Source organism: Cervus canadensis, chromosome 33 (assembly GCF_019320065.1).
Source record: "Cervus canadensis isolate Bull #8, Minnesota chromosome 33, ASM1932006v1, whole genome shotgun sequence".
NCBI classification, from domain to species: Eukaryota; Metazoa; Chordata; class Mammalia; order Artiodactyla; family Cervidae; genus Cervus; species Cervus canadensis.
The window spans coordinates 26,845,188-26,872,623 of NC_057418.1; the positions used below are offsets into that span (position 1 = coordinate 26,845,188).

At 42.3% G+C, this 27,436-nt stretch overlaps 2 protein-coding genes across 2 annotated transcripts in view; both read right to left on the reverse strand.

Annotated features, from left to right (window-relative positions):
• NOX3 (NADPH oxidase 3) overlaps positions 1–27,436 on the reverse strand; it is a 67,589-nt gene that overhangs the window by 24,798 nt on the left and 15,355 nt on the right. Inside the window, exons 7-10 of the mRNA XM_043457235.1 lie at positions 23,405–23,528; positions 17,848–17,940; positions 15,251–15,504; positions 5,763–5,925 (exon numbers count right to left, since the gene is read on the reverse strand). Coding sequence (XP_043313170.1) covers positions 5,763–5,925; positions 15,251–15,504; positions 17,848–17,940; positions 23,405–23,528 — 634 coding nt within the window. The remainder of the gene's footprint in view (positions 1–5,762; positions 5,926–15,250; positions 15,505–17,847; positions 17,941–23,404; positions 23,529–27,436) is intronic.
• Positions 8,152–10,806, reverse strand: LOC122434077 (glutamine synthetase-like). Its single transcript, XM_043457236.1, has one exon. The coding sequence runs from the start codon at positions 10,674–10,676 to the stop codon at positions 9,555–9,557; it is 1,122 nt and encodes a 373-aa protein (XP_043313171.1). The 5' UTR covers positions 10,677–10,806; the 3' UTR covers positions 8,152–9,554.

Consider the following 27,436-nt stretch of genomic DNA (forward strand, 5'->3'; position numbering starts at 1 on the left):
CTCAAGCATGCAGATTTTGAGGAAGTAGATCTCAAGTGTTATTTTCAGTTTAAACTTTCAATAGCATGAAACCTCACTTCTTTCCTAAAAGAGCTTTGAAATCAGAAGCACAATCTCCTATCCTGACCAGTGGCTAGCCAGGTAGGGACTTTGGACCAGTCACTTGCCACTCTAAGTATTGTCAAATGCAAAACTGAGAGGCTGGGCCCTTCAGTTGCATTTGGCTTCTTCTCTCCCATATGCTACAACCTCTACATTGATTTTCAGCTGAGGGTTGTCGCAATATCATCCTCAACTTATAAGTCATGAAAACAGTTGTGTTTTATTTCCAATTCCATGGTTTCTATTTTTTGGAATAGAGATCACAGTCCCTGTTTTATGGTTTTGTGATCACTCCTTTGCCTTCTCCCTGACACAGCCTTAAGAAAACCCATAAACAAAACCCATAAACAGAGCCCATGAATAACGGAATGGTGAGTGAGGAGACAGTATTAAGATTTTGTGGGATCCTATAAGGACTTTAAGATTCTGTGGATTCTTAGAAGAATTTTTTCTATTTATGATAAAATAACTGGAATGCATTATTTTAATTATAAAGTTATTAAACATTTTGTTTAAATAAAAAAATTATTCTCAGTAACCTAAATTTTACAGAAAATTGTGAAGAAGCCATTTTTGGGGGGCATGTAGACACTTATTTACTCATTGGTTTATTTAAAATTTATAGTGTGTGTGCATGTATAAATATATATATGTGTATATATATATACACATATACACACATATCTAATTATGAAGATATCCAGAGAAGACACACTCAAGGACTTCAGAATCTGTTAAGGGAAATAAGGTAATTTGTGAACCTTAATACAAAAAAGAAAGATAAGTGATATAAAAGGGGAGCAGCACAGGGGTAGTGGATGTTGAGAGAAGGGTCTGGCATTGTGAGTCTGATACGAGGAGAGGGGAAGGCTTTTCATGTCAGTATGAGAGGGCCTGGTACATAGTTCCTGTTGTTCAATTGCTCAGTCATGTCCGACACTTTGCAACTCCATGGACTGCAGCACAACAGGCCTCACTGTCTTTCATCATCTCCCAGAACTTGCTCAAACTCATGTTCATTGATTTGGTGATGCCATCCAACCATCTTATCCTCTGCAGTCCCCTTCTCCTCCTGCCTTCAATCTTTCTCAGCATCAGGGTCTTTTCTAATGAGTCTCTGCATCAGGTGGCCAAAGTATTGGAACTTCAGCTTCAGTTCCAGTCCTTCCAATGAATATTCAGAGCTGATTCCCTTTAGGATTGACAGGTTTGATCTCTTTGCAGTCCAAGGGATTCTCAAAAGCCTTATCAAACACCACAGTTCAAAAGCATCAATTCTATGGCACCCAGCCTTCTTTATTGTCCAATGCTCACATTATACATGACTACTGGAAAAACCATAGCTTTGCCTATGGCACATAGTAGGTGCTGAATAAATATTCATTGAGTGAATAAGTGAATGAAAGTGAGACATACTATCCCATCACATTCTGCATGTGAAGCATAATGTGACCTTTAGTATGATGAGAACAATGAAGCAATGAGCCTTCTGGATAAATGGGTTTGACTTGGTAGACAGTAAGAGCTATGAGAAATCAACATAAACAATAGCAGAGCCTTGCAGTGGGGTTCACATGTGTAAACAGTGTCTGATTTGCTTGCTTTATGCCCTAGACTCTTTGTGCCCCTCCCCCAAATTCAAATGTTGAAACCTAACCCCACCCCCCCCCCCCATTTGGAGGTAAGGACTTTGGGAGGTGATTAGGTCAGGAGGGTGGAGTCCCCTTGAATGAGATTAGTGCCCATCAGTGTCCAAGAAACTCCCTTGCCCTCTTCTGCAGTAGAAAGTTAGAGCTAGAAGATGACCTTTCATAAACCAGGAACTGGCCTCTCGTCAGGCGCCGAGTCTGTCAATGTGTTAACTTTGGACTTCCCAGCCTCCAGAACTGTAAGAAATGCATTTCGGTTGCTTAAAGCCACCCCGCCTGTGGCATTTTGTTATAGCAGCTCAAACAGAGCAAGACACTTAGTTAAACTTAACTGTGGTATAAAGAAAAGAAGATGGGATTTGTTAATAGCTTAAGAAGAACCAGGATTCAAACTCTCATTCTGATATTGATGAGCTTTCTGTGCTTCTGCTTCCTCATTGTTAATCTGAGGACGCTACTCATCTGAAAGAGGTATTATAATTTTCTAATCTGTAAAATGGAATGAAAGTGTAAGTCTCTTAAAAAGATGATGTGAGATAGTATGTGGAAATGTGTTACTCCCTGCCTTCTAGAAGCAAGAGATTGCTGAATCTAGGCTATTAGTATTAGTAGTAGTACTAGTAATCTAGTCATGACCAACCTAGACAGCATATTAAAAAGCAGAGACATTCTTTGCCAACAAAGTTTCTGTATAGTCAAAGCTATGTTTTTTTCCAGTAGTTATGTATGGGGATTCTCTTGTGGCTCAGCTGGTAAACAATCCGCCTGCAATGTGGGAGACCTGGGTTGGATCCCTGGGTTGGGAAGATGCCTGGAGAAGGTAAAGGCTTCCCACTCCAGTATTCTGGCCTGGAGAATTCCATGGACTATAGGTATCACAAAAAGTCAGACACGGCTAATCGACTTTCACTTTCACGTATGGCTGTGAGAGTTGGACCATAAAGAAAGCTGAATACTAAAGAATTGATGCTTTTGAACTATGGTTTTGTAGGAGACTCTTGAGAGTCCCTTAGACTGCAAGGAGATCAAACCAGTCAATCCTAAAGGAAAGCAACTCTGAATATTCATTGGAAGGACTGATGCTGAAGCTGAAGGTACAATACTTTGGCCACCTGATGAGAAGAGTTGACTCACTGGAAAAGACCTTGATGCTGGGAAAGATTGAAGGCAGGAGGAGAAGGGGATGACAAAGGATAAGATGGTTGCTTGGCATCACTGATTCAATGGACATGAGTTTGAGCAAATTCTGGGAGATGGTGAAGGACAGAGAAGCCTGGCATGCTGCGGTCCATGGGGTCACAATGAGTCGGACACAACTGAGCAACTGAAATGAACTAGTGATCTTTTCATATCCCTGGCAGATATAGTGCACATTTAATATAATCTTATAGCTATTTGCAGGCTTCCCTGGTGGCTCAACTGGTAAAGAATCTGCCTACAATGTAGGAGATCCCAGTTTGATTCTTGGGTCAGGGAGATCCCCTGGAGAAGGGGTAGGCTACCCCACTCCAGTATTCTTGGGCTTCCCTGGTGTCCCAAACAGTAAAGAATCCACCTGCAATGCAGGAGACCTGGATTCAGTCCCTGGGTTGGGAAGATCCCCTGGAGAAGGGAACTGCTAGGCACGCCAGTATTCTAGCCTGTAGAATTCCATGGACAGAGGAGCCTGGTGGGCTACAGTCCATGGGGTCGCAAAGAGCTGGACATGACTGAGTGACTTTCACTTTCTTTTCATACACATTTACAATGAAATATTTCTACATCATTTATTTGTCTTATTTGTTATTAAAACTGACTGGTTGGATATGGAATCTTATTTCTCTGTTGTGTGGATCAGGAAACAGCTCAGAGAGGTGAACTGATGCATTGATGCTTCTGGTGGAATCAGGCTGAGGTAGATTCTCTGGCCAGGAATTCCACAGTCTTCCTACAATACAGAAGGTGGCAGTCATGCTTACCACGTGCTGCCTATGTCAAACCAGGGAGCCAGATGGACCTGAGTTTGAATGCTGGTTATTATCTTTTGTTAGCAGTGTGTTTTCAGGAAAGTTACTGTAGTCTCTTCAAAGCTTCCGAGTCCTTTGGAAAACAGAGATTGTGCTACCTACTTTCTAAGGTTGCTGGGACGATTATAAAAACAGAATGAGAAAGCATTTGTCAGGCACCTGACACTTGGAAACTCATGAAATGGTAGCTTATTTTACTCTAACTTCTTAGTTGAGAAATTGCCACATCTAGATATCTTCCAATCTGGCTTTGCCCCAGTGCTTCAGAGTGCCATTTCTTTCTTTTTTATTATTTTAATTGGAGGCTAATTACTTTACAATATTGTGGTGGTTTTTGCTATACATTGACATGAATCAGCCATGGGTGTACATGTGTTCCCCATCCTGACCCTCTCTCTCACCTCCCTCCCCATCCCATCCCTCAGGGTCATCCCAGTGAACCAGCCCTGAACATCCTGTCTCATGCATCGAACCTGGACTGGTGATGTATTTCACATAGGAGAATATACATGTTTCAATGCTATTTTCTCAAATCATCCCATCCTCGCCTTCTCCCACAGAGTCCTAAAGTCTGTTCTTTACATCTGTGCCTCTTTTGCTGTCTCACATATAGGGTCATAGTTACCATCTCTCTAAATTCCATTTATATGTGCTAATATACTGTATTGATGTTTTTCTTTCTGACTTACTTCACTCTGTATAGTAGACTCCAGTTTCATCCACCTCATTAGAACTGATTCAAATGCATTCTTTTTAATGGCTGAGTAATATTCCATTGTGTATATGTACCACAGCTTTCTTACCCATTCGTCTGCCGCTGGACATCTAGGTTGCTTCCGTGTCCTGGCTATTATAAACAGTGCTGTGATGAACACTGGGGTACACATGTCTCTTTCAATTCTGGTTTCCTCAGTGTGTATGCCCAGCAGTGGGATTGCTGGGTCGTATGGCAGTTCTATTTCCAGTTTTTATTTTACTTTATTTTTTTATTTCCAGTTTTTAAAGGAATCTCCACACTTTTCTCTATAGTGAGAGTGCCATTTCTTAAAGATGGGAAGTGAAAAAAATTTCCACGGCTAAATATGCTTGAGAAGGGTGGGTGAAACAAAACTGAATGATGTTCTTTTCTACAGAAATTATTTAATAGGCGAATAGAAGATGTGACTCTTCTAAAGGGTGCCTTATCATAACATTTCTGGGGTCATTTGACTACAGAATTCTCTTCAGTGGACCCCATTATATGAAGACATGGAGACATTCTGACCTAATCAAGCATCTTCCTTGGACAGATGAGCAAACTATTGCCAAAGTGTCAACCAGAGAAGTGGCAGGAGAAAGATCAGAAAGATCAGAACCAGGACCCAGGTGTCCTGGGTCCCCTGGAGTTGACACCATTCAACTTGACATCCCTTTTTCCTGTTGCTTTAGTGTCTGTTGCTAACCCTAAGAGGGTTCAGATAAGGAATGGAAAAAGGGAGAAGAGGAACTATGGAGGAAGCTAGTCTGAGAACATTCAAGAAATGACAAAAGAGAGATTTGGAGTTGGATGACAACAAGAAGCAAGCAGACAAGTGAATCCCAACTGTGGCATTTTTGTTTCTCAATTAAGACTCTGAGGCCCTGAGATGAAGATATTGAATCATACACTTAAACCACAGTAACAAGCTCAAGAGTCAAAGCCTGCCTGTTAATATTACTCACTGTAGCCCAGTCACATAGCCATTTGCAGCCTGTCCATATTTTACTGACGTGAGCAATTACATGTCCTGTAACGGCAATGAAGCAATAAAATTTATGTCTTGTCATCTTTAACAAGATTAGACATAACCCTTCTCATAAATGTAATACTGAAAGGAGATTTTTAAGAACATAAGTATAGTTAAGGATCCTTGAGTTTATCCCTCATAGTTAATTAAAACCCTCCCCAGGAATCAGCAGATGATAGATAGAAGGATGGTGAACCTTTGAATTCATGGAAGGGTGAGCTGATGACTTTTCTCCATACCTTGTTCAGCTTGCACTGGGTTTGTGCCTCACAACATTGGTACCAGATAGATTTCAGAAGAGCCGCAAAGGGAGTGACCCCTATTCCTGCAGCAATGCACATGCTCACTGGATAGTGAAACACATCAGTCAAAGCAGCTCCAAACGGCCCATCCACCGCCAGCCTGCAATCACAAAGTGCACGGTTTGACTTTCAGAACACTCTTAAAAACAAAACCATCCTAAACCAGTGCTTTGAATAGGATGTGTTGGCATAAGTGTGTGGGGAGGTTAACTCTGTGCTCGAGAACGCCCTGTTTGAACACAGAGTGGAGAGATCTGGTGGCCAGCCTCACAGCACAGCTCTTTTTACAGTTCTTAGAAGCTTGTTTTGCATCATGAAGACTGATAAAAGATGCCTTTTCTTTTCCTTTTCTTTCCCCAGCTGCCATCAGGGGAAAAAACAGAAGTATCAAGGTGGTTTACAAGGCCTACCTCTCCTTTTGTTAATGTAATTCCCCCCTGTTTTTATTTATTCCATCCCACTTCTTAGTATGTTTATATAATTTTAGTCTAATGGAAGCTATTCATTAGGAATAAATATAATTTTGGAATAATTTGTCAGTTATGTTGAACTTCTAAAACTCATTATTTTACCTTATGCGAACTTAAAAATCTGTGATAATCAGGCCAGGGGCAGGTGGTCTTTGCGTAGGCAAATTTTTTCTTTATAAGAATAATGCATGTTCATTGAATAAGTATAATTATCTTTGTGTGTGCTTGGTTGTTCAGTTGTGTCCAACTCTTTGTGACCCCACGGACTGTAGCCCACCAGGCTCTTCTGTCCATGGGATTCTCCAGGCAAGAATACTGGAGTGGGTAGCCATTCCCTTCTCCTGGGGATCTTCCTGTTTCAGGGATCAAATCCATATTTCTTGCACTGCAGGCAGATTCTTTACTATCTGAGCACTTGGGGAGCCCGTAACTGTCTTTAATAGGGTCCTAAATGGACTGAGCTTCCCTGGATTCTGCTTCATCTCTCATGACCAGTTCTCCACACTGATTTTTCTTTTGTTTCTTAGGGAACACAGAACCCTCTTTGGCCATGGGGCCTCTGCCCATGATAATCCAACTAATCACTTGTAAACCTCTGCCCCAAATTCTCCTCTATCTTCTTATATAGTTTATGGTTATCCTTCCATAATGTCTCAGTAATCATTTCCCTGGGGAAGTCTTCATGGATTTCTGAGACTAGGCTAAATTCTGTCTTAGATAATTTATAACACCATGTATCTATCCCCTGGTTCTATGATGACCTACAAGACCTTCTAGAACTAACACCCAAAAAAGATGTCCTTTTCATCATAGGGGACAGAAATGCAAAAGTAGGAAGTCAAGAGCTACCTGGAGTAACAGGAAAGTTTGGCCTTGGCGTACAGAATGAAGCAGGGAAAAGGTTATCAGAGTTTTGCCAAGAGAATGCACTGGTCATAGCAAATACCCTCTTCCAACAATACAAGAGATAACTCAACACATGGACATCACCAGATGGTCAATACTGAAATCAGAATGATTACATCCTTTGCAGCCAAAGATGGAGAAGCTCTATACAGTCAGCAAAAACAAGACCAGGAGCTGACTGTGGCTCAGATCACGAACTCCTTATTGCCAAATTCAGACCAAAATTGAAGAAAGTAGGGAAAACCACTAGACCATTCAGGTATGACCTAAATCAAATCCCTTACAATTTTACAGTGGAAGTGACAGATAGATTCAAGGAATTAGATCTGATAGACAGAGTGCCTGAAGAACTGGATGGAGGTTCGTGACATGGTATGGGACACAGTGATCAAGACCATCCCCAAGAAAAAGAAATGCAAAAAGGCAAAATGATTGTTGAGGAGGCCTTACAAATAGCAGGGAAAAGAAGAGAAGCTAAAGGCAAAGGAGAAAAGGAAAGATATATCCATCTGAATGCAGAGTTGCAAAGAATAGCAAGGAGAGATAAAATAGACTTCCTCAGTGATCAATGCAAAGAAATAGAGGAAAACAATAGAATGGGAAAGACTAGAGATCTCTTCAAGAAAATTAGAGATACCAAGGGAACAGTTCATGCAAAGATGGGCACAATAAAGGACAGAAATGGTATGGACCTAAGAGAAGCAGCAGAGATTAAGGAGAGGTGGAAAAATATACAGAAGAACTATACAAAAAAAGGTCTTAATGACCCAGATAACCACAATGGTGTGATCACTCACCTAGTGAGCCAGAAATCCTGGAATGCAAAGTCAAGTGGGCCTTAGGAAGCATCACTATGAGCAAAGCTAGTGGAGGTGATGGAATTCCAGTTGAGCTATTTCTTTTTTTTTTTTTTTAAGGACAAAAGTGGGGTTTGTTTTTATTATAAAAGAAAAAAAAATAGTAACTCCTCAGGAATCTTAACAAAGGAAGGGAATAATTTCACACTCAGAGAACAGACACCAAGATACAAAATTACAACTGTTTGGACTCCAGACTTGTCCCATCTCCTCCAGAGCAGAGACGGGGAGGAGACAGCTGAGGCAAACAAGCAATTCTGTAAAACAAAGACTTAGAAACCCTACAAATAGGATTAAAATCTAAAATTCTGTTTTGCTTAAAAAAAAAAATTCTTTTTTTAATATTATCAAAAGGCCTGCTTTAGTGACATGCTAGTCCCACCGGAAAATAACCCCAATACCCACTTGTCAGTAACATGCTCAAGTTAACCAGCCAACTCATATTTCCAAACCCCTGTGTGTACAAGTACATGTGTGTCTTTTAAACCTGGGGCTCAGGTGATGGCTACTGCTATCATGGGCTTCCACCTGTTAACCAACCAACATCAGCCTCCCCAGAAGTGCGAGCAGGGCAGAGAGAAGCCCTGAAGTGGTAGTGAGGGAATAACAGCCCCAAACAGCCAACTTTTCCAGCATAGCCTCCCCCATCCCCATGCCCACTCAAAAGGAGATCCTTATTTCTAACCAGACTACTTGTCTCAAATTTGGGTTCCCCGTAACCAGAATGGCTTTTTCTCCCTAAAGAGAAAACACACATTTATCTGCACACCCATATATATAATTTTTTTGTTTTTACATTTAAATAGAAAAATACTACTCTGCTTTGTGTTATAAATGGAGGACCACACAATGAGAACTTTTTCTTTTAAGGTAGGGCTATCCATCTATTTATGCAGAGCCTGTCAGGGCGTTGAGCCCCAGGCAAGGGAAGCACCACACCAGATCTAGGGTGTTTTCTTACCTGACTTCCCACCCTTCCTTCCCCCCTAATTCTCACTTTTGATAGAAAGTTGGTTACAACTTTGTAAGTAATAGAACTTCCCACCAAGAAGGGAAATCCTAACCTAACCAGAGAATCCAGCACCCCTGTCCCCCACTCAGTAACCACTCAGATAAAGTCCTCCCCATCTCTTCACTATGACTGGACTCTCTGTCCAGAGAGCTATGCCTATTGGACAAACACACCTGATTAAAATGGAAGCAGTGGTTATGTTTCCCCGCCCCCCCTCCCAACTAATGCACTAGGAAGCTTCAGTGATAGGAAAAAGAAAAGGGCAGGGGTAGGCAGGTGGTTGTGCAGTGATTAAGAACCTGACCCCTTCAATCCTGACCAAAGAAAGCAAGAAATATTAACTGGGTGTGAGGAATTAAAAAAAAAAAAAAAGAACCTTGATATTCCACCCTTTGAGTTATAGCTATTATGACATTGAGAGGGGTGAGAGTGGGAGTAAGATGTAGAATTAAGAGGGGTTTTGAGGGCTGCAAGTCTAGTCCACTTAGTTCTTGTACTGGAAGGGCTCGTCGCCGGTTTCATTCAGAAGACATGTGCGGATGAGGGCTTCTGTCACGGCGAAGGGGTCACAGTTGGCAGATGGGCGACGATCTTCAAAGTAGCCCTTCTTCTCCTGGCCAACAGTCCGGGGGATGCGGATGCTAGCACCACGGTTGGCCACGCCAGCAGAGAAGTCGTTGATGTTGGAGGTTTCGTGGAATCCAGTTAGGCGCCGGGCATTGTCCAGGCCCCCCTTGGGATCGTAGGCTCGGATGTGGTACTGGTGCCGCTTGCTTAGTTTCTCAATGGCCTCCTCAATGTACTTCAGACCATTCTCCTCTCGCATGGCCTTGGTGCTAAAGTTGGTGTGGCAGCCAGCACCATTCCAGTTCCCAGGAATGGGCTTAGGATCAAAGGTGGCGATCACTCCAAAGTCTTCACACACGCGATGGAAGATGAAACGGGCCACCCAGAGATGATCACCCATGTCAATTCCTTCACAGGGTCCTATCTGGAATTCCCACTGTGCAGGCATGACCTCGGTGTTCATGCCCCCGATCTTGATGCCGGCGTACAAGCAGGCCCGGTAGTGAGCCTCCACAATATCCCTGCCGTAGGCCTTATCTGCTCCCACACCACAGTAGTAGGGACCTTGGGGCCCAGGAAAGCCGTTGGAAGGCCAACCAAAGGGGTGCCCATCAGTGCCCATGAGGGTATATTCCTGCTCCATTCCAAACCAGGGGCGCTGGTTGCTCACCATGTCCATTATCCGTTTACAGGTGTGCCTTAAATTGGTCTCTGCAGGCTTTCGGTTGTACTTGAAGACTTCACAGAACACCAGCTTGTTGGGGTCCTTGCGGAAAGGGTCCCGAAACATGGCAGCAGGGACAAGATACATGTCACTGTTGGACCCTTCAGACTGAAAAGTGCTAGAGCCATCAAAATTCCACTCGGGCAACTCTTCTACACACTTGGGTTCAGAATCCAAGATTCGGGTCTTGCAGCGCAGTCCTTCTCCAGTACCGTCGATCCAGATGTACATAGCTTGGACTTTCTCGCCCTGAGGTAGGGCCATGTACACCTGCTTGATACCTTTGTTCAAGTGGGAGCTCGCCGAGGTGGCCATGGTGGAAGGTGTTCTGGGCGCCGAGCAAAGCGGCAGGGCGAGCAGGCGGCGAGAGCGAGGTGAGGAGAAGAGAGGCGAGGAGGACGGCGAGGGGCTGCTTACACAGCCTGCTCTTCTCCCATTCTCGGCTCTCCAGTTGAGCTATTTCAAATCCTAAAAGATGATGCTGTGAAAGTGTTGCACTCAATATGCCAGAAAATTGGAAAACTCAGCAGTGGCCACAGGACTGGAAAAGGTCACTTTTCATTCCAATCCCAAAGAAAGGTAATGCCAAATAATGTTCAAACTACTGCACAATTGCACTCATCTCACACACTAGCAAAGTAATGCTCTAAACTCTCTGGGCTAGGCTTCAACATTATGTGAACAGTGAACTTCCAGATGTTCAAGCTGGATTTAGAATAAGGCAGAGTAACTAGAGGTCAAATTGTCAGCACCTGTTGGATCATTGAAAAAGCAAGAGAGTTCCAGAAAAGCATCTACCTCTGCTTTATTGACTATGCTAAAGCCTTTGATTCTGTGGATCACAGCAAACTGGAAAATTCTTAAAGAGATGGGAATACCAGACCTGAGAAATCTGTATTCAGGTCAAGAAGCAACAGTTAGAACTGGACATGGAACAAAAGACTGGTTTCAAATCAGGAAAGGAGTATGACAAGGCTGTATATTGTCACTCTGCTGACTTAACTTACATGCAGAGTACATCATGTGAAATGTTGGGCTGGATGAAGCACAAGTTGGAATCATGATTGTTGAGAGAAATATCATTAACTCAGATATGCAGACGACACCACCCTTGTGGCAGAAAGCAGAGGAACTAAAGAGCCTCTTGATGAAAGTGAAAGAGGAGGGTGAAAAAGCTGACTTAAAACTCAATATTCAAAAAATGAAGATCATGGCATCTGGTCCCATCACTTCATGGCAAATAGATGGAGAAACAATGGAAACAGTGACAGATTTTATTTTCTTGGGCTCCAAAATCACTGCAGATGGTGACTGCAGCCATGAAATTAAAAGACGCTTGCTCCTTACAAGAAAAGCTATGACCAACGTAGATAGCATATTAAAAGCAGAGGCATTACTTTGCCAACAAAGGTCCGTCTAATCAACACTATGGCTTTTCCAGTACTCAAGTGTGGATGTGAGAGTTGGACCATAAAGAAAGCTGAGGGCTGAAGAATTGGTGCATTTGAACTGTGGTGTTGGAGAAGATTCTTGAGAATCCCTTGGACTGCAAGGAGATCAAATCAGTCCATCCTAAAGGAAATCAGTCCTGAATATTCATTGGAAGAACTGATGCTAAAGCTGAAGCTCCAATACTTTGCCCACCTGATGTGAATGACTGATGCATTGGAAAACATGCTGATGCTGGGAAAGATTGAAGGCAGGAAGAGAAGCGCATGACAGAGTGTGAGATGGTTGGATGGCATCACCAACTCGATGGACATGAGTTTGAGCAAGTTCTGGGGGAACACCAGGGAAACCTGGTGTGCTGCAGTCCATGGCATCGCGAATCGTCAGACATAACTGAGTGACTGAACTGAACTGATCTCCCCTCTGCAGTCCTCATCATTCATGTAATTTAATAGCTGTTTTGGGTGGTGTGTGTGTGTGTGTGTGTGTGTGTGTGTGTGTGTGTGTGTGTATGTGTTTGCAGCACCACGCAGCATGTGGGGTCTTTGTTCCCTATGTGTGTGTGCTTAGTCATGTCTGACTCTTTCTGACCCCATGGACTGTAGCTCTCCAGGCTCCTCTGTCCATAGGATTTCCTAGGCAAGAATAGTGAAGTGGGTTGCCATTTCCTCCTCCAGGGCATCTTCCTGACTCAGGGACTGAACCTGAGTCTCCTGCGTCTCCTGCATTTGCAGGCGGGTTTGGTGCATAAGTTCTCCTCAGACTGTAAGTTCTGAGGAGGGAGGGGGCGTTATCTGTCTTTGCCCACCACTGCAAGCCAGCACCTTACAAGGCGTGGATTGTTCAATAACAGTTTGTTGAATAGATTGTTGAATATTTAAAATATTTCAATCAACAGAATGTATTAAATAACCTCAACTATTCCAAAAGCATGCATTTACATATGAACAAAGATATGCTAATTAAAAAGCTTCTAAGTTATTCATAACCATTCCCTAAGGAATGTCTATTGAAGGCACCGGGGTTGGCCCATTTGGGCTTACTATGTGTTCATGAAAGTTCAATTGGGTTTATTTTAAAATAGTCCATATACCAAACCTCCTAATAATTCAATTTGATTCTCCTCAGATTAATATTAATTAATAAGGCTTTTATTACATATTGATGTATGGAAATAGAAGAATAAAAATAAAAGGGCCTTAATCAGAAAGGGTTTGTATCTCAGCCCATGGTAGATTTTTTTATAAATAGTTAGATAAAGGGAATTGAGAGAGAGAAGAACAGAAATTGTCCACAACTAAAACGTCTTATAGTTATTTTTATATTTCATTGTATTTGGGATTTATTTGATGATAAAAGATAACAATTAAACCCAAAGAAGGATTGTGTCATAATTCATAGAAATGCACAATAAACACATTTCTACATAAAACTGAGAATCTAAGCTGGAGCAGCAGGAGGAAATATTGGATCCCATCTCCCTGCTGATACAGTGATCCTTCCTTTCACATCCCTGATCACTGATCACTTTCCCACGTGAATTTGCAGAGCCCCGTGTTCCGTCAAGGGGCTGGTCCAGCTTTTCCTCCCGTCTCACTGGGATCTGCCTTCTGACAACTCGTGGCCTGTTACCTTCCTGAGAAACACAAACCAGGTCTTTTCCCTTCCCTGCCTCTCTAGCCTTTAACTAGCCGAATCCAGCCATCATGACACTCCGATGGTTCTTTTTGTGGACCAAAACACCTCTGTTTCTCTCAACGTTGAACTGGCTTCCTTTGCACAAATTCTTGTTTATCAAGTTCACTCAGGTACTTCCTGTCTGATGTAGATACAGCTTCTGATAACATATCTTAGAAACAAGTTCCCTCCGCAGCACTCACATCACTCTGTCCCTGCTGCTTCTCGTCAGCATTGCCCAGCAAACTTTGGTCTTGTCTCTCTGAACCCAAGACCTTTATTTATCTACATTGTCTTCCCTTTCTCATCAGCACGTTCATTGTCATCTCTGACCTTTCTTATTTTGCTAATAACAAGAATAGCTAACATTTTTTTTTATGCATTATGCAAAGAGCATCGTACTGACTATCATATTTAATCCTAAACAGAACCTATGTTCTTTTATTATCATTTTCATCTTACAGAGGAGGAAACCGAGGCAGGTGTTACATATATCCTCCAAGATCACATGCAAAATTGGGCTTTGAACCCAGGTTGTCAGATGCTGAGACCCATGGCTTTGGGTTGTAGATATAAATTGCTGAGAACTCTAGTACCAATGTCGAGAAATTCCTCCATTTGACCTCAGAAGGCAAAGTCTTTTTTTCATTTGTTTACTTTTATTGAAGTGTTGCGGACTTATATTGTTTCAGATGAACCACAAAGTGATTCTGTGATCCATACATGTGTTAGTGTTAGCGACTCAGTCACGTCCAACTCTACGACCTCATGGGCTGTCGCCCACCAGGCTCCTCTGTCCATGGGACTCTCCAGGCAAGAACACTGGAGTGGGTTGCCATCTCCTCCTCCAGGGGATCTTGCCAATCCAAGGACTGAATCCTGGTATCCCTCATTGTAGCAGATTCTTCACCATCTGAGCCATCTATCTATTGTTCTTCAGATTCTTTTCCATTATAGGTTATTGTAAATTACTGACTATAGTTCCCTGTGCTACACAGCAGACCCTTGTTACCTTTTTTATATATGGTAGTGTGTATCTGTTAATGTGAACTTTTTTAAAAAGAGGTCTTGTTCTCTCTTTTTCCTGAGTTTAGAGGAAGAGTTTTCTTTCTCTTCTCGAGGCTCTGCTTCTCCTCTTGGGCTCCTTAGTCACTGCTTGTCTCAGAGATTCCTGGGGCTGTATTAAATCCTTTCTGTGCCCAAAGCAGTGAAAAATAATGGTTCTCTCAAATTTCTTCACAATGTTTATCTCAACATTTTTTGTCTGTGTCCCTGTTTTTTTTGGAGCCCTAAACATAGACTTTGAATTCTTATTGGGTAATCCTGTAGCAAGAGTGGGAATCAATTTTAAGCCATTGATGACTAAAAGGAACCAAGGCATGGCGATTATACTAAACTTCTGTTGCATGCTGGGGCTTTTCTAAATAGGACGTTGTTTTGGATTGAATGGTCCAACAACAGACGATGACAACAAAAAGTGTACAGCGCTGTGTTAGGCATCACAAGTTGCTTGTAATTCGCCAAAGTGATGTTTTAGACCTGGGAAAGCAAAATGTTTCCTGTTCCTGGATCATGACCTGCCTTTGTTGATTATTTGATTTTTTAAAGAAATGTACTTGTTTGTACTCAAATTTTAAAAATGGTTTCAAATTTACCATCTAGAATTAAGATACTGCATAAGCTCTCAGCATGTTGATGCACTAAAGAACCTTGCTTTTTATCTTGTGCTAACTTTTATACATAAAAAAGAAATGGGCTCCCACCTTGGCAGGTTCCAGGGCTCCTTCAGGGGCTGTCCTTCTGCTCCAAAGGCCTTACACAGAGCTTCTGTCCAGTCTCCGGCTGCCCGGATGTGCACGCTGAAGAAGTCCTCCTGGGGAGCGGAGGTGAGGGTAAAGGGGTGCCACTCCAGTGTGGAGATGGATGGGCACTGGATCAACACATACTGCCCTGGTGCCATTTTAAAGTCTCGCTTTTTCATGCAAAGTTCTAGCACTCCAGATGGATGGCTCACCACCTAAATCACAGCAAGAGAGTCATTGGTTCTTTCACCTAGGTTAAATAATAAGACAATGGCCTTCATCCCATCAAAGCTTTTTCAATTTTTATATCAACTCTTTTGAGCTGTAATTGACATAGACCACTAATTATGAGTTTCCAAGGATCATTGCCACAACTTTCATGTCTGAGTTGGCAACTTCAGCCAGAATGACATTAATCTTCTTCAGGGGCTAAGGCCAGAAATTTGTGCAGCTGCATCAGGGGAGAAGTGGTGTCTAGCACATGACTTTTTGTCTCAGTGACCATGCTTTCGGTAGCACAGTTAATTTCAGGCTGGTTAATTTCAAGAGAATATAAGCCAGCATTTCATCCATAGCACTTAATTAGGCTTAAAGTTATTGAAATAGCCACAGAATTAACTTCATGTTGTTTTAAAATGTAGGTCTAGCTTGTTACCATTTTCAATGGCGTGTATCTTTTCTTCATCCTTTGTGAGCTAACCCTGGTATTTCTTCATTCTAAGTATGAAACAATCTTCAAACTCTGAAATGTTTTGTTGGTTTTGTTTGGTGTTATTCAAACCTTATACAATCTCCTACTTAGGCTTTGAGTTTTAGATGTAAGAAAGCATGATGCAAAATCTATTGCTTTTTAAAGTGCTCTATAACTTGCTACTTATCAGAGACAAAGAATTAATTTTCCTCCTTAGACATACCTCTTTTTTTCCAGGCTCACATGTCTTCTTTTGTGACAGGAGTTATATGGGAGCAAAATCTAGTGTCTGGATACTGTGACAGCATTTTTCCATTCAGAAGAGAATTTCACAGCATTTTAATCATTAGTTTCTCCTCTCCCTACTGATCTTGTTCTGATTCAGCTGTTAAATGGTCTCCCTAGTAACAGCTTGAGTAGATTTCCAGAAGTTTTACGGTCTGGCTTTTGATACAGCTTGATATTCTTTGGTGCTTAACTTAAAAACAGCAACACAGAAGCAGCTTAAAACAGAAATATGAAGCAATTTCTGTGCATCTGCTTTCATGAAGACAGTTAAAGAGATAGAGTATTCTGTTAATATTGTATTAGCAAAGCTGCATGGATTTGGTTAGCAGAGAATTTCTTCTAAGACATTAAAACATCTGAGGGGAGAGTTTGGGGTAAATTTTCAGTCTCCCAGGCACGTGTTCATTTTTTTCTTCATTCATTCATTTAGTCAACAAATGTTTTTTGAGTGTATATTCTATTCCAGACTTATTCTAGGACTGGAGATACAGTACAGAATATGAGGCCAAAAAAAGTCCTCACTCTCAAGTAGCATATATCTTAGCTGGGGTAGAGAAGATTTTATTTTATTGCAAATAATAACATATCCAAGAAATGTATTTGGAGATGACACATGCTATGAAGAAAGTAAAACAACACAATATGTTTCAGAATGACAGAGGGGTCCTACTCTTATTAATCAAAAGCAGAGTTATTATTACACTACTATTATTGCCTGGGCTTTCCTGGTGGCTCTGATGGTAAAGAGCCTGCCTGCAATGTAAGAGACCCAGGTTCCACCCCTGGGTTGGGAAGGAAATGGAGAAGGAAATGGCAACACGCTCCAGTATTCTTACCTGGAGAATTCTGTGGACAGAGGAGTCTGGAGGGCTATAGTCCATGGTGTCTCAGAGTCAGACATGACTGAGCGACTAACATTTTCACACTTCCACTTTTCCTGCTTGGGCATGTATTTTTGATCTATCTGCTGAGACCCTCCTCCAGCTCAAGGTAAAAATTGGGACGCAGTGACGAGATATGTCAAGATTGGAAAATACTACCTTCTTGCCTTCATTCACTAGGGCAGGGCCCCTTCCTCTCCATTTTGAACTCCCTCCCAGTGCTCTTTCTCCATTTAAACCTTAGGCCAACTGCTCCCCCATCTTCTGTTCAGCAGTTCCAAGTGTGAGCGTGTGTACTTGAAAATATATGTACATTATTTTTGTGTTTGCGACGTCCGTGTTTTTATGTGGTGGAGGAAGCGATTATACTCTAAGGCACTGTGATCCAGGTAAAGCATGCTCAGCCCTCCTGCCTTTTCCCCTAGAGGACACCAAAATAAAGGGAAATACAGGCGATTCCAGGGCTGTAGCATAACCTTTATCAGAATTCTGTGTACCAGTCAGGAGCCCTGATCCCTGTCTTCAGTAAAATTAGTCTCACTAAAAGATGCACAGGATACAAGCAATTATTAGAACAGAAGATGAGCCTCTAAATTACAGACGGTTCTGCAATAAAAATGGCAAATTAAAAACTTGGGCCAATAAAAAATTTTCATCTACACTCAGGTTTTTATTCAGACATAAACCTACATGCATACCTTGGTAATGATAACTTCTTGTTGAAATCGCCAGAACCTAATTATTCTTTCACACGCATACAAGACCACGGGGCCTAAAACCCATTTCCAAGCCTGCAGAGAGTGGCAAAGAGAGAGGAAAAGGAAATGAAAATGGAATCCAAATATTTTCAATTTGAACCAATCAATATATAACGCGATGGGGTTTAGACATTTTCCTTTAACTTTGGGCCAGTTATCAACAATAAAGATGTCTCCTTGTATTAAATACTACAACATTCAATTATGCCTTGAAGTCTACAAGCTTATTTAAGAGATTAAACTCTTCTGTATTGGTTTTTATGCTTACTTGATCAATGATGCCTTTATATAATTAGAAATAATTGAATTTGCAAAGAAATAGAAAGTAGATTGATGTTTATGTTATATATGATAGGGTCATAAATGCTCCCAAACTCAACCAAAGTCAAAGGCTTATAAACTACATTACTGAGTCAACATAGGACATAAGAAATTCAATAAAAAACATTTCAAATAGTAGTTTGGGGGCCAAGAATGCATCATAACTTTGCGGGTCTGCCTAAAACAACTCACACTCTCACACACGCATATACCCATGTACTCACACACCCACATACACACTTTCACACACATGGGCATAGTCAGTGTTATCTGAAATAAAACAAAGTTAGTTTCTCAATGTTGTAAATCTAGATCAACAGAATCAGGACAGAAGCCTCAATACTTGTCTGGAGAATTGTGACAGGGAACATTTCCATTCTGTGTTAGCCTTTTCTGAGTATAATCTGCCTTATTGAGCTTTAGTTTACTGGTAGGCTACCCTTGTATCAGGGGTTGGGTTATAACATAAGGTGTCTGCTTCCTTAAAAGGGAAGGAATAGGAACTTAAAAATTTTGAAGCTTTAATCTTCAAATTTAATCAAACAACCTTCTGAGGCATATGATATTCTCTTTATTTTGCAGAAGAGGGGACTGAGGCTCAACAAGATGACACAAATTTGTCCAGGGTCACAAAGGTGATAAACAAGGTTCACAGTGAAGATGTGAACCCAGATGGGCTTGACTACCCAGCCTGTGTTCTTCCCATGTAATCATGCTTCTTTCTGTTCAATGAAGAAGAGTTGCTTGCTTCACATTAGAGACTCATTAATTCATTGAATTGTAGGATGATCAAGGTTCTTGGAAATCTAGCCTAGTTCTTCTTTTAAAGAAGAAAAAACAACATTCCAAGAATGGGTATACATTGTCAGGGACATGGAGTGAGGTCGCAGAGAGCCAGGAGTAGAATCCAAGCCTTCTCCTAGTTTCCCTCAGTTCCCTCCTTGGAATTCTAAATCCACTGAACCTTACTCTTAGAATCCTATCTTAGTAGCAGGAAGGGCGTCCCTTTCTCTTGAACACAGATATTCACTAAACCTTCACCGACTGACTCATCATCTTCCTTGCTCATTACTCCCCTACTTATTATCCTTCTCTGTCTTGTCTGTTGGTGGGTCACAAGCCCTTCAGCATTATTTTTGCTTTTGTTATCTTTCTTGTTTCTTCGAAGCTCTTTTGTTTATTTCTAGGTCTGTTTGCATGGCACCTTTTCTCACCTACCTCAACCTTCTGTGCTTTTTCCCTGGGAGCCTCTTGTTTGCCTGATAAAGGCTCCATTTATGTAGGCAACACAAAGCAATTTGACCCACTTATTCTTTTCTGCCTCAGTGGGATTCAGCAACGTGTTCAGAATAGCTGAGAGAATAAAACCTTTTGTCCACCTATGCTGTGGGTGAGGTGGGCATGATGATCAGAGTAAGGGAAAAAGGCAGGAAGGGGTAGACATGAAGGATGGGGTTGGACCAAAGCAGTGAGTCCTTAGGTCTCTTATGCTTGAATGAACCAGAAAGTATTTTGAGAATAGGCTTGGATATTTACAGAAAAGATAGCAAGGATGCAATTCTTTCTGTATGAGCTAAGAGAGAGATTTGCAAAAAACACTCCCATAGTCTCTATGTATTTTTACAAATAATCTTCCATGCCCATTTTAGAAAGTTTTGAGACATCACACATTTCATTTTGTTGGTGTCAAGTCAGTCATGGTTTCTGTTTTTTCCATGTTGATAAAATGGAATGGATTATTTTTCTTTGTACGGTTACTCAAGAAGGTGAATGTAAGCTATTAATCCTTACCACTATCTCTGTCTAGTATATAAATTGCTCCAGGAGGAGAAAGCCCAGTTTAGTTATACTGTGATATTCCTGGAGCCCCTGGAAATTAGAGATGGAGGAGAAGATGGCCAGAGATGAATATTCAAAGATATATTTCCCAACAGGAATGACCAGGAAAGGCAAGAGCGAGTGAAAACAAGAAGGGACAGCCCAGAGCAGGAGGGACATGTGATGGGGTGAGTCTTGGAATGGGCCTCAGAAGACCTGGGTTCTGGTCTTGGGGTTGCCATCCCTTGTCCTATGCCTTTAGGAAAATCTTGGGTCCTTTTACGCTCAACTTTTCTGCCTTATAAAATGGGAGAGTTGAAGGAAGCTATTATTTGGGTTCCCTCCAAGCTTTTAAATGTTTCAACTTCGCTCACAGAGGTGAATACAATGTTGGGGGCATACACTTGTGGATAGCAGCAGAGAGCTGGCAAAATGAGGAGTGGGAAAAGGCCAGAGATTCAAAATGAATGCTGAAGAGCATAGAGGTGAAAGTTCATGGCCAGAGAGTTAGAAGCTCTGGCTCCTTGATGTGATTTTGCTTGGAATGCCCTCTGTGACCATAGGTAAGAAATGAAAACTCCTTGGACCTCAATTTTTCCATCTAATAAATAAAGGGCCAGGGCTATTTAGTATCTAAGTTTCTTTAATGTTAAAAGACTCTGTGGGTTTTTAGCTTTATATTTTCTTCTCTAAAAAATACTGAAAAAGTCACGGTACAGTGAGTATTTTATGGTAGAAATAAAACCATGTTGATTTAAAAGCTGCAGTAATGAAACTTGTTTCCTCTACTTTCACTCCTGGTTTTTCATTCCTACCAGAAAATAAGAACATGCTGGCTTTGATTTTATTTTATGTGTGTGTTTATGAATGGCCTCTTTTTCGAGACAATAGGATTTCCAGGGGGTGGGAACCACATCCCTGAATCTTGCATCTAGCGCAATGCCAAGTATATAACAGCCAGTTGGCAAGAGCTTGCTGAATTAACTCTACCTCAGCTAAAGCTTTTCCCTATACTGTTGGCATCATGCCTTAGTAATTAAAAAGTGCCAGTCATCATTATTATTATTATTGTTTGTTAAAGCTGCAGTTAAATGAAATAGGCTAAGGGAGACCAGACATCTTTTGAGAGGGATGGCATGAGGAATTCTAGTCTGGAGTCTTGCAGCGTGTGTCTGTGAGTTTGGGAAGAAAGAGGGAGTGAGACAACTAGGGGCAAAGGGGATTGCGAAATAATAATATAATTGGTTCCTTTGATCAGTTCAGCTTGTAGAGGTGATGCATGCAGCACTATCAGCTTTGGGAGGAGTAGGAGAGGAGGTGCGCCCCTAAAGGTGAACTGATAAATATTCTATTGGGGAAAGCACCATGAAAATGCACTGAGTCAAGAGAGGCAGAGAGGAAGAGACGGAGGCCTGCATAGACAGGGTAGGCGTGATGCAGGGAGGCGCAGGGACCCTTCTTGTCCTTGGGATGCCTTTTGGATTTGGTGTCTCTCAGACAACAGAAAGAATATTGTACAGCTCAGCCAAGCGGTAATTGCACAGCCCACACACGCTTTGAATCAGGATCCATTAAAAATAATGGGAAAGAGTGACAACACGAGTTTGGGTGTGCAAGGAGGTACAGCATGGGAGAGTGAGCAGAGAGGTGGGTACGTCCCCCCTTCTCATGGTAATTAATGTCAGCAAGCGCTGCTGGGAGCGGGCTCTAGTCTGTATTCATGAGGTGTGGGAGAGTATTGATTTTTTTATGGAGACACTGTAGCTGAACATTTGAGAGAGGCATTCATGTTCCTCATTAATATGCAGGCTGGGTAGTGGCTCCCGATAGTTGAGTTTAAGACAGAGACAATCTATACTGGCCATTAAAAGAACCACAGTCTAATGGGCACATCTATTCCACTTCTCTTGGTTTTAAACATTCCTTCTAGCAGTTTCCATCCTTAAAATCCAGTGTTTCATTGAATAGAGTTGAGGATTTTTGAAAGTGTCAGTCATTATATTCTTCATATGTTGATGACTTAATTTCCTGAATCCTCACCATTTATATCCTATTATCCCATTTTTAAATGATATATATCTTTTGGCTTCCCAGGTGGCTCAGTGGTGAAGAATCTGCCTGCTAATTCGGGAGATTCAAGGGATGTAGTTCGATCCCTGGGTGGGGAAGATCCCCTGGAGAAGAGAATAACAACCCACTCCAGTGTTCTTGCCTGGGAAATCCCACAGACAGAGGCGCCTGGTGGGTACCGCCCACAGAGGTGCAAAAGAGTCAGACATGACCGAGAGCAAATGTGCACCTTTTTGTCCCTTGTTTCCTCCTCATTTTAATCTGCTGGCTTCATTCGCTTTCTTTTATGCATTACCCAGCTGTCCCCAGGTTTGCATTGCTCTGAGACACATGAGGAGACCGAAGAAAATTATTATTTCTGTTTATCTATGCCATCAACTGGGAGAAGGAAATGGCAGCCCACTCCAGTATTCTTCCCTAGAGAATCCCGTGTATAGGGGAGCCTGGTGGGCTGCTGTCCATGGGGTCACACAGAGTCGGACATGACTGAAGCGACTTAGCATGCATGCGTGCATTTGAGAAGGAAATGGCAACCCGCTCCAGTGTTCTTGCCTGGAGAATCCCAGGGATGGAGGAGCCTGGTGGGCTGCCGTCTATCAGGTCAAACAGAATCAGACATGACTGAAGCGACTTAGCAGCAGCAGCAGCATGCCATCAACTGTCATCCTGACAGCATACCCAGGAAATCTTGCTTTTGAGATCTTGTGGACACTATTATCTACTCTAATTAAGTCTATTTTGGTCTAATATTGTCATTATTTCAGGAATAGAAGCTTAATTAGAAGAGGAAGTAAACGTATGTACTTTCAATTTCTTTCCGTCTCGTAAGTTGTGGAAAGAAAGAAGGCAAGCTTGCAAAGGTGGCCTGATTTTCACTTGGGTGCTGCCTGACGTTTGTTGAGAAGGGATGCTCTTAGTCCTCAAGATGGAGTGGGCAGTCGCCCAGGGCATCAGGTAGCTGATTGTGCAGAGAGCTGAGGGTGGCGAGCCCACCGCTTTCTGACTCCTCCAGAGTCAGGGCTGTGCATGCGGGGCTCTGAATCCCACGCTCTCAGACATCCATATTTAAATGTAAGTGGAAGAACACGTTTCAAAATGAACAGAGTGCTTTTGGCAGGAGATCTCTCTTGAAATTATCCATAACTCGAGTCCTCCATTAGCACTCTTAATAAAGAGTTGGCTTTGTCTTGTGGTGACATGGGCTGTTCTTTTTTTCAAGCATGTAAAAGCTCTAGCTATTTTAACTGTGGCAACAGCTATTTTTAAAAGCTCCTGGGCTCAGTCTTACCGAAGGTTCCTTGCCAGAAAATTGAGGCGCGGGGCACCGGGCCTGCCACTCCTCCAGGTGGTCTCTGCAGAAGCTGATGTTGTGCAGCAGGAGACTCTCGGGGGTTTGGCCTCGAACAATCCGGCTTGTTATTAAAAAAAAAATAATAATAATAAACCCCTCAGATTTGAAATTGATTTTGTGCCTTGTGATTGCCACGGATACATAGACTATGATGGACTCTACAATAACACTTCCACTGTCTTGCAATCTGGGCTGGGATGCATTTCCCTGAGCTTCTTTAAAAATAGGAATTTAAGATGCTTCGAGTAACTTTGAAGAGCCCAGAAAAGAAGTGCCCCTCGGTGGTATCCTGTGTTAAATTGAAAGTGTCTACATTAGAGAATTCATAATGAAGGAAATTGTTTGAACACATCCTTTTGTAGACTGTTGAATCTAATTAGGTTACATCTTGTCCTGATTGCTGATTCGGGCTAATTGGCTAACTGTACTATTTGGGTCTTTTGCAAATTTATTGTACTTCTTCCTTTCCTGGTTTGTTTCTGAGCACCTACAAGTTGTCAAGTGAAGAAGTCAAAAGAAGTGCCCTGAATAATGGTATATGTCCCCCCAATGACCCAGAGCAGGCTTAGTTTTTGATGGGGTCCAAATAGGTCGATGTAAAATGTGCCTTTCAAGACGATGTTGTTGAATTGGAGAGTGAAAAAAGAAGCTGGCCTTCATGAATGGAACACTGGATCAAGAGTCCTGTGATCCTGTTATATTAGATTTCTTACAGATGCTGTATCAACTGGCCCCAGACAATTTGCTTCGGGGCAAATTCCTCCCTTTATCTACTGGTACACAGGCTGTGATGCATGGGGTACTGAGGTCATACAACCTAGGTGTTGCTCACTTCCTAGGTGTTTATGAGTAAAATACATGGGTTTATTTTTTGAGGAACATGGTCTTTGCAGAGAAAGCTTAGCATCACATGAAGCATCACACTAGGCTACTCAGGCCCTGGGTCCTGTGGAGTAACACATCCCCTTTTGCCTGGGAGGAGGGTGCAGCAAAGCCCTTGGAAGTGGCCTGGAGAGCTGCCATCCTGGCCTTTGTCCTAGTCTGTTTTATGGAAGTCATCCAAACTTGATAACATCCCTTTGAGTTAGATGAGCAAAACTATCTGTGAATCTCCCATGAGTAAACGATGCCCAGACATAGGACGAGTGAATAAAATACAGGAGCCAGATGAAAAGCATCTGTAAATTTTAACACCTTCCTTCTCAGGCCTCAGACATTTCTTCTTGCATCCCAAGGGACCTCAGAACATTTCTCAAATGCAGCAAGCATCTTTTAAAAAATTTTTAAACTTTTTATGTCTTCATCTATGCCATCCCATAATAAGAAGATTAGTGGGCTTTAACACATTGCAATAATCCTACTTTACTTGGCATTTTTGTATAGAATTTGCAAATTACTTTTTGCTGTAAACAGTAGCTGTAGAATACTTCAAGCTGAGAAGATTAAATGAGGCCCTTATCCCAAAATAAGCCTTTCAACTAAGTTAAAATGACTAAAAAAAAAAAAAAAATTCATCTTGTGAAATGTTATTTGGATATTAAAAAATATCTCCAGTGAAACACTGCCCATTGAAATCCTCTTGTGCTCCTACAATGCACCACGGAGTGAATGCCGAGGAGGAAGGATCAGGGCAATGCATGCATAATTTTTGTGAAGAGGTCTTCTAGACACACATGAATTATGAAGAGCTCTCAAGTGAACTCCAGGGGTTAACACTCTGGCATCGGCAGAAGAACTCAGAGAGAAAGGAAGGCCTGACAGCCTTTGGGGTGGAAGGCTTGGGGACTACATACCACCCACCCCATCCCCCAAATACAAACAGTCGGGGTGAAGGATGACACATTCAGGAGAGTCAAGTGCAGGTATTTTAAAGTTGAAAGAGGCTAGAAAGCCCTCAGCCAAGCAGCAGGGTCAATGTGAACAGTGACTGACTAGGTTTCTAAAGATTAGCTGAGGGATGGCCAGTTAATTTAGAGTTGAATATGCTGCTAGGGGTAATTTTTCCTTCTGTGTTTGTGTGTTGGAAAAGCTAATGGATAATAAGGAAGCTCTTAACTGGGCAGAGCCAGTGGGAGGCACACAGACCCCCTTCAAGAAGGGGAGGCTAAGATTAGGGGTGCATCTAGGATTGGGTGGGAGGTTGGAGGAGGCAGCTGACTTGCTGGGAGGTGCAAACTGAGAAGAAATGCCCAGAGGGCCCCACATGGGGGCCACAGTCCCCACGAGGTGTGTGACTGTCTCTGCCCGCCATCCAGTCTCTGTCGCCGTGTGGTTGCCCTTCCAGACCTGGGCAGTAACAGAGCCCTCCTCTGAGACCAGCCCCTGCACTCAGCAGCTGCTAGGGTGGGAGAATGGGTGCAGGACGGAGTGTCCAGCGAGTGTGCGTAACAGAGGAGGAGCTGCTGGCAAGCCACGGAGGGCTTTGCAATATCACCATTCACATTCTCACAAGTGTTGAGGCATGTTTTATTCACGTAAGTAGGGACTGATCTCCAGGGCTTGTTACCACTAAAGGGTGGGTTGTCTGAAAGCCAGTGTCTTGCGTCTGACTCTGCTATTTACTTGTCCTTGGATTTTGAATCACTTAACCCTCTGAGCATCTATTTCCTCCTTATGAAATTGGAATAACAGCACCATCTTCATTGGACAGGACTGTTGGGGTCAAATTGATCATACACTATATGAACGTGCTTTAAAATTTTAACATGGGAAAAAGGCATCAATTTGAGAAATAATTACTATGTGACAAGCTAGTCTGTTGTCACTCAGTCATGTTTGACTCTTTGCAACCCTGTGGACTGCAGCACGCCAGGCTTCCCTGTCCATCACCATCTCCCAGAGCTTGCTCAAATTCATGTCCATTGAGTCAGTGACACCATCCAACCATCTCATCCTCTGTTGTCCTCTTCTCCTCCTGCCTTCAATCTTTCCCAGCATCAGGGTCTTTTCCAATGAGTCAGTTCTTTGCATCAGGTGGCCAAAGGATTGGTGCTTCAGCTTCAGCATCAGTCCTTCCAATGAATATTCAGGACTGATTTCCTTTAGGATGGGCTGGTTGGACCTCCTTGCAGTCCAAGGGACTCTCAAGAGTCTTCTCCAACACCACAGTTTAAAAGCATCAATTCTTCAGCGCTTAGCCTTCTTTATGGTCCAACACTCACCCTGGAGTGACCCTGGAAAAACCATAGACTTGACTAGATGGACCTTTGTTGGCAAAGTAATGTCTCTGCTTTTTAATATGCTGTCTAGGTTGGTCATAACTTTTCTTCCAAGGAGCAAGTGTCTTTTAATGTCATGGCTACAATCACTATCTGCAGTGACTTTGGAGCCCCCCAAAATAAAGTCTGTCACTGTTTCCACTGTTTCCCCATCTATTTGCCATGTAGTGATGGGACCAGATGCTATGATCTTAGTTTTCTGAATGTTGAGTTTTAAGCCAGCCTTTCCACTCTCCTCTTCCACTTTCATCAAGAGGCTCTTTAGTTCCTCTTCCCTTTCTGCCATAAGGATGGTGTCATCTGCATATCTGAGGTTACTGATATTTCTCTCAACAATCTTGATTCCAGCTTGTGCTTCATCCAGTCTGGCATTTTGCATGATGTACTCTGCATATAATTTAAATAAGCAAGGTGACAATACATAACCTTGATGTACTCCTTTCCCAATTTGGAACTGGTCTGTTGTTCCATGTCTGGTTCTAACTGTTGCTTCTTGACCTGCATACAGGTTTCTCAAGAGGCTGGTAAGAAGGATCCAGTATTCCAATCTCTTTCAGAATTTTCCACAGTTTGTTGTGACCCACACAGTCAAAGACTTTAGCATTCTCAATGAAGCAGAAGTCAATGTTTTTCTGGAATTCTCTTGATTTTCCTGTGATCCAACGGATATTGGCAATTTGATCTGTGGTTCATCTGCCTTTTCTAAATCCAACTTGAACATCTGGAAGCTCTCAGTTCACAAACTGTTGAA

Excerpts from the sequence above, each read along its gene's own strand:
- LOC122434077 (XM_043457236.1), bottom strand. The coding sequence starts at position 10,676 with ATGGCCACCTCGGCGAGCTCCCACTTGAACAAAGGTATCAAGCAGGTG.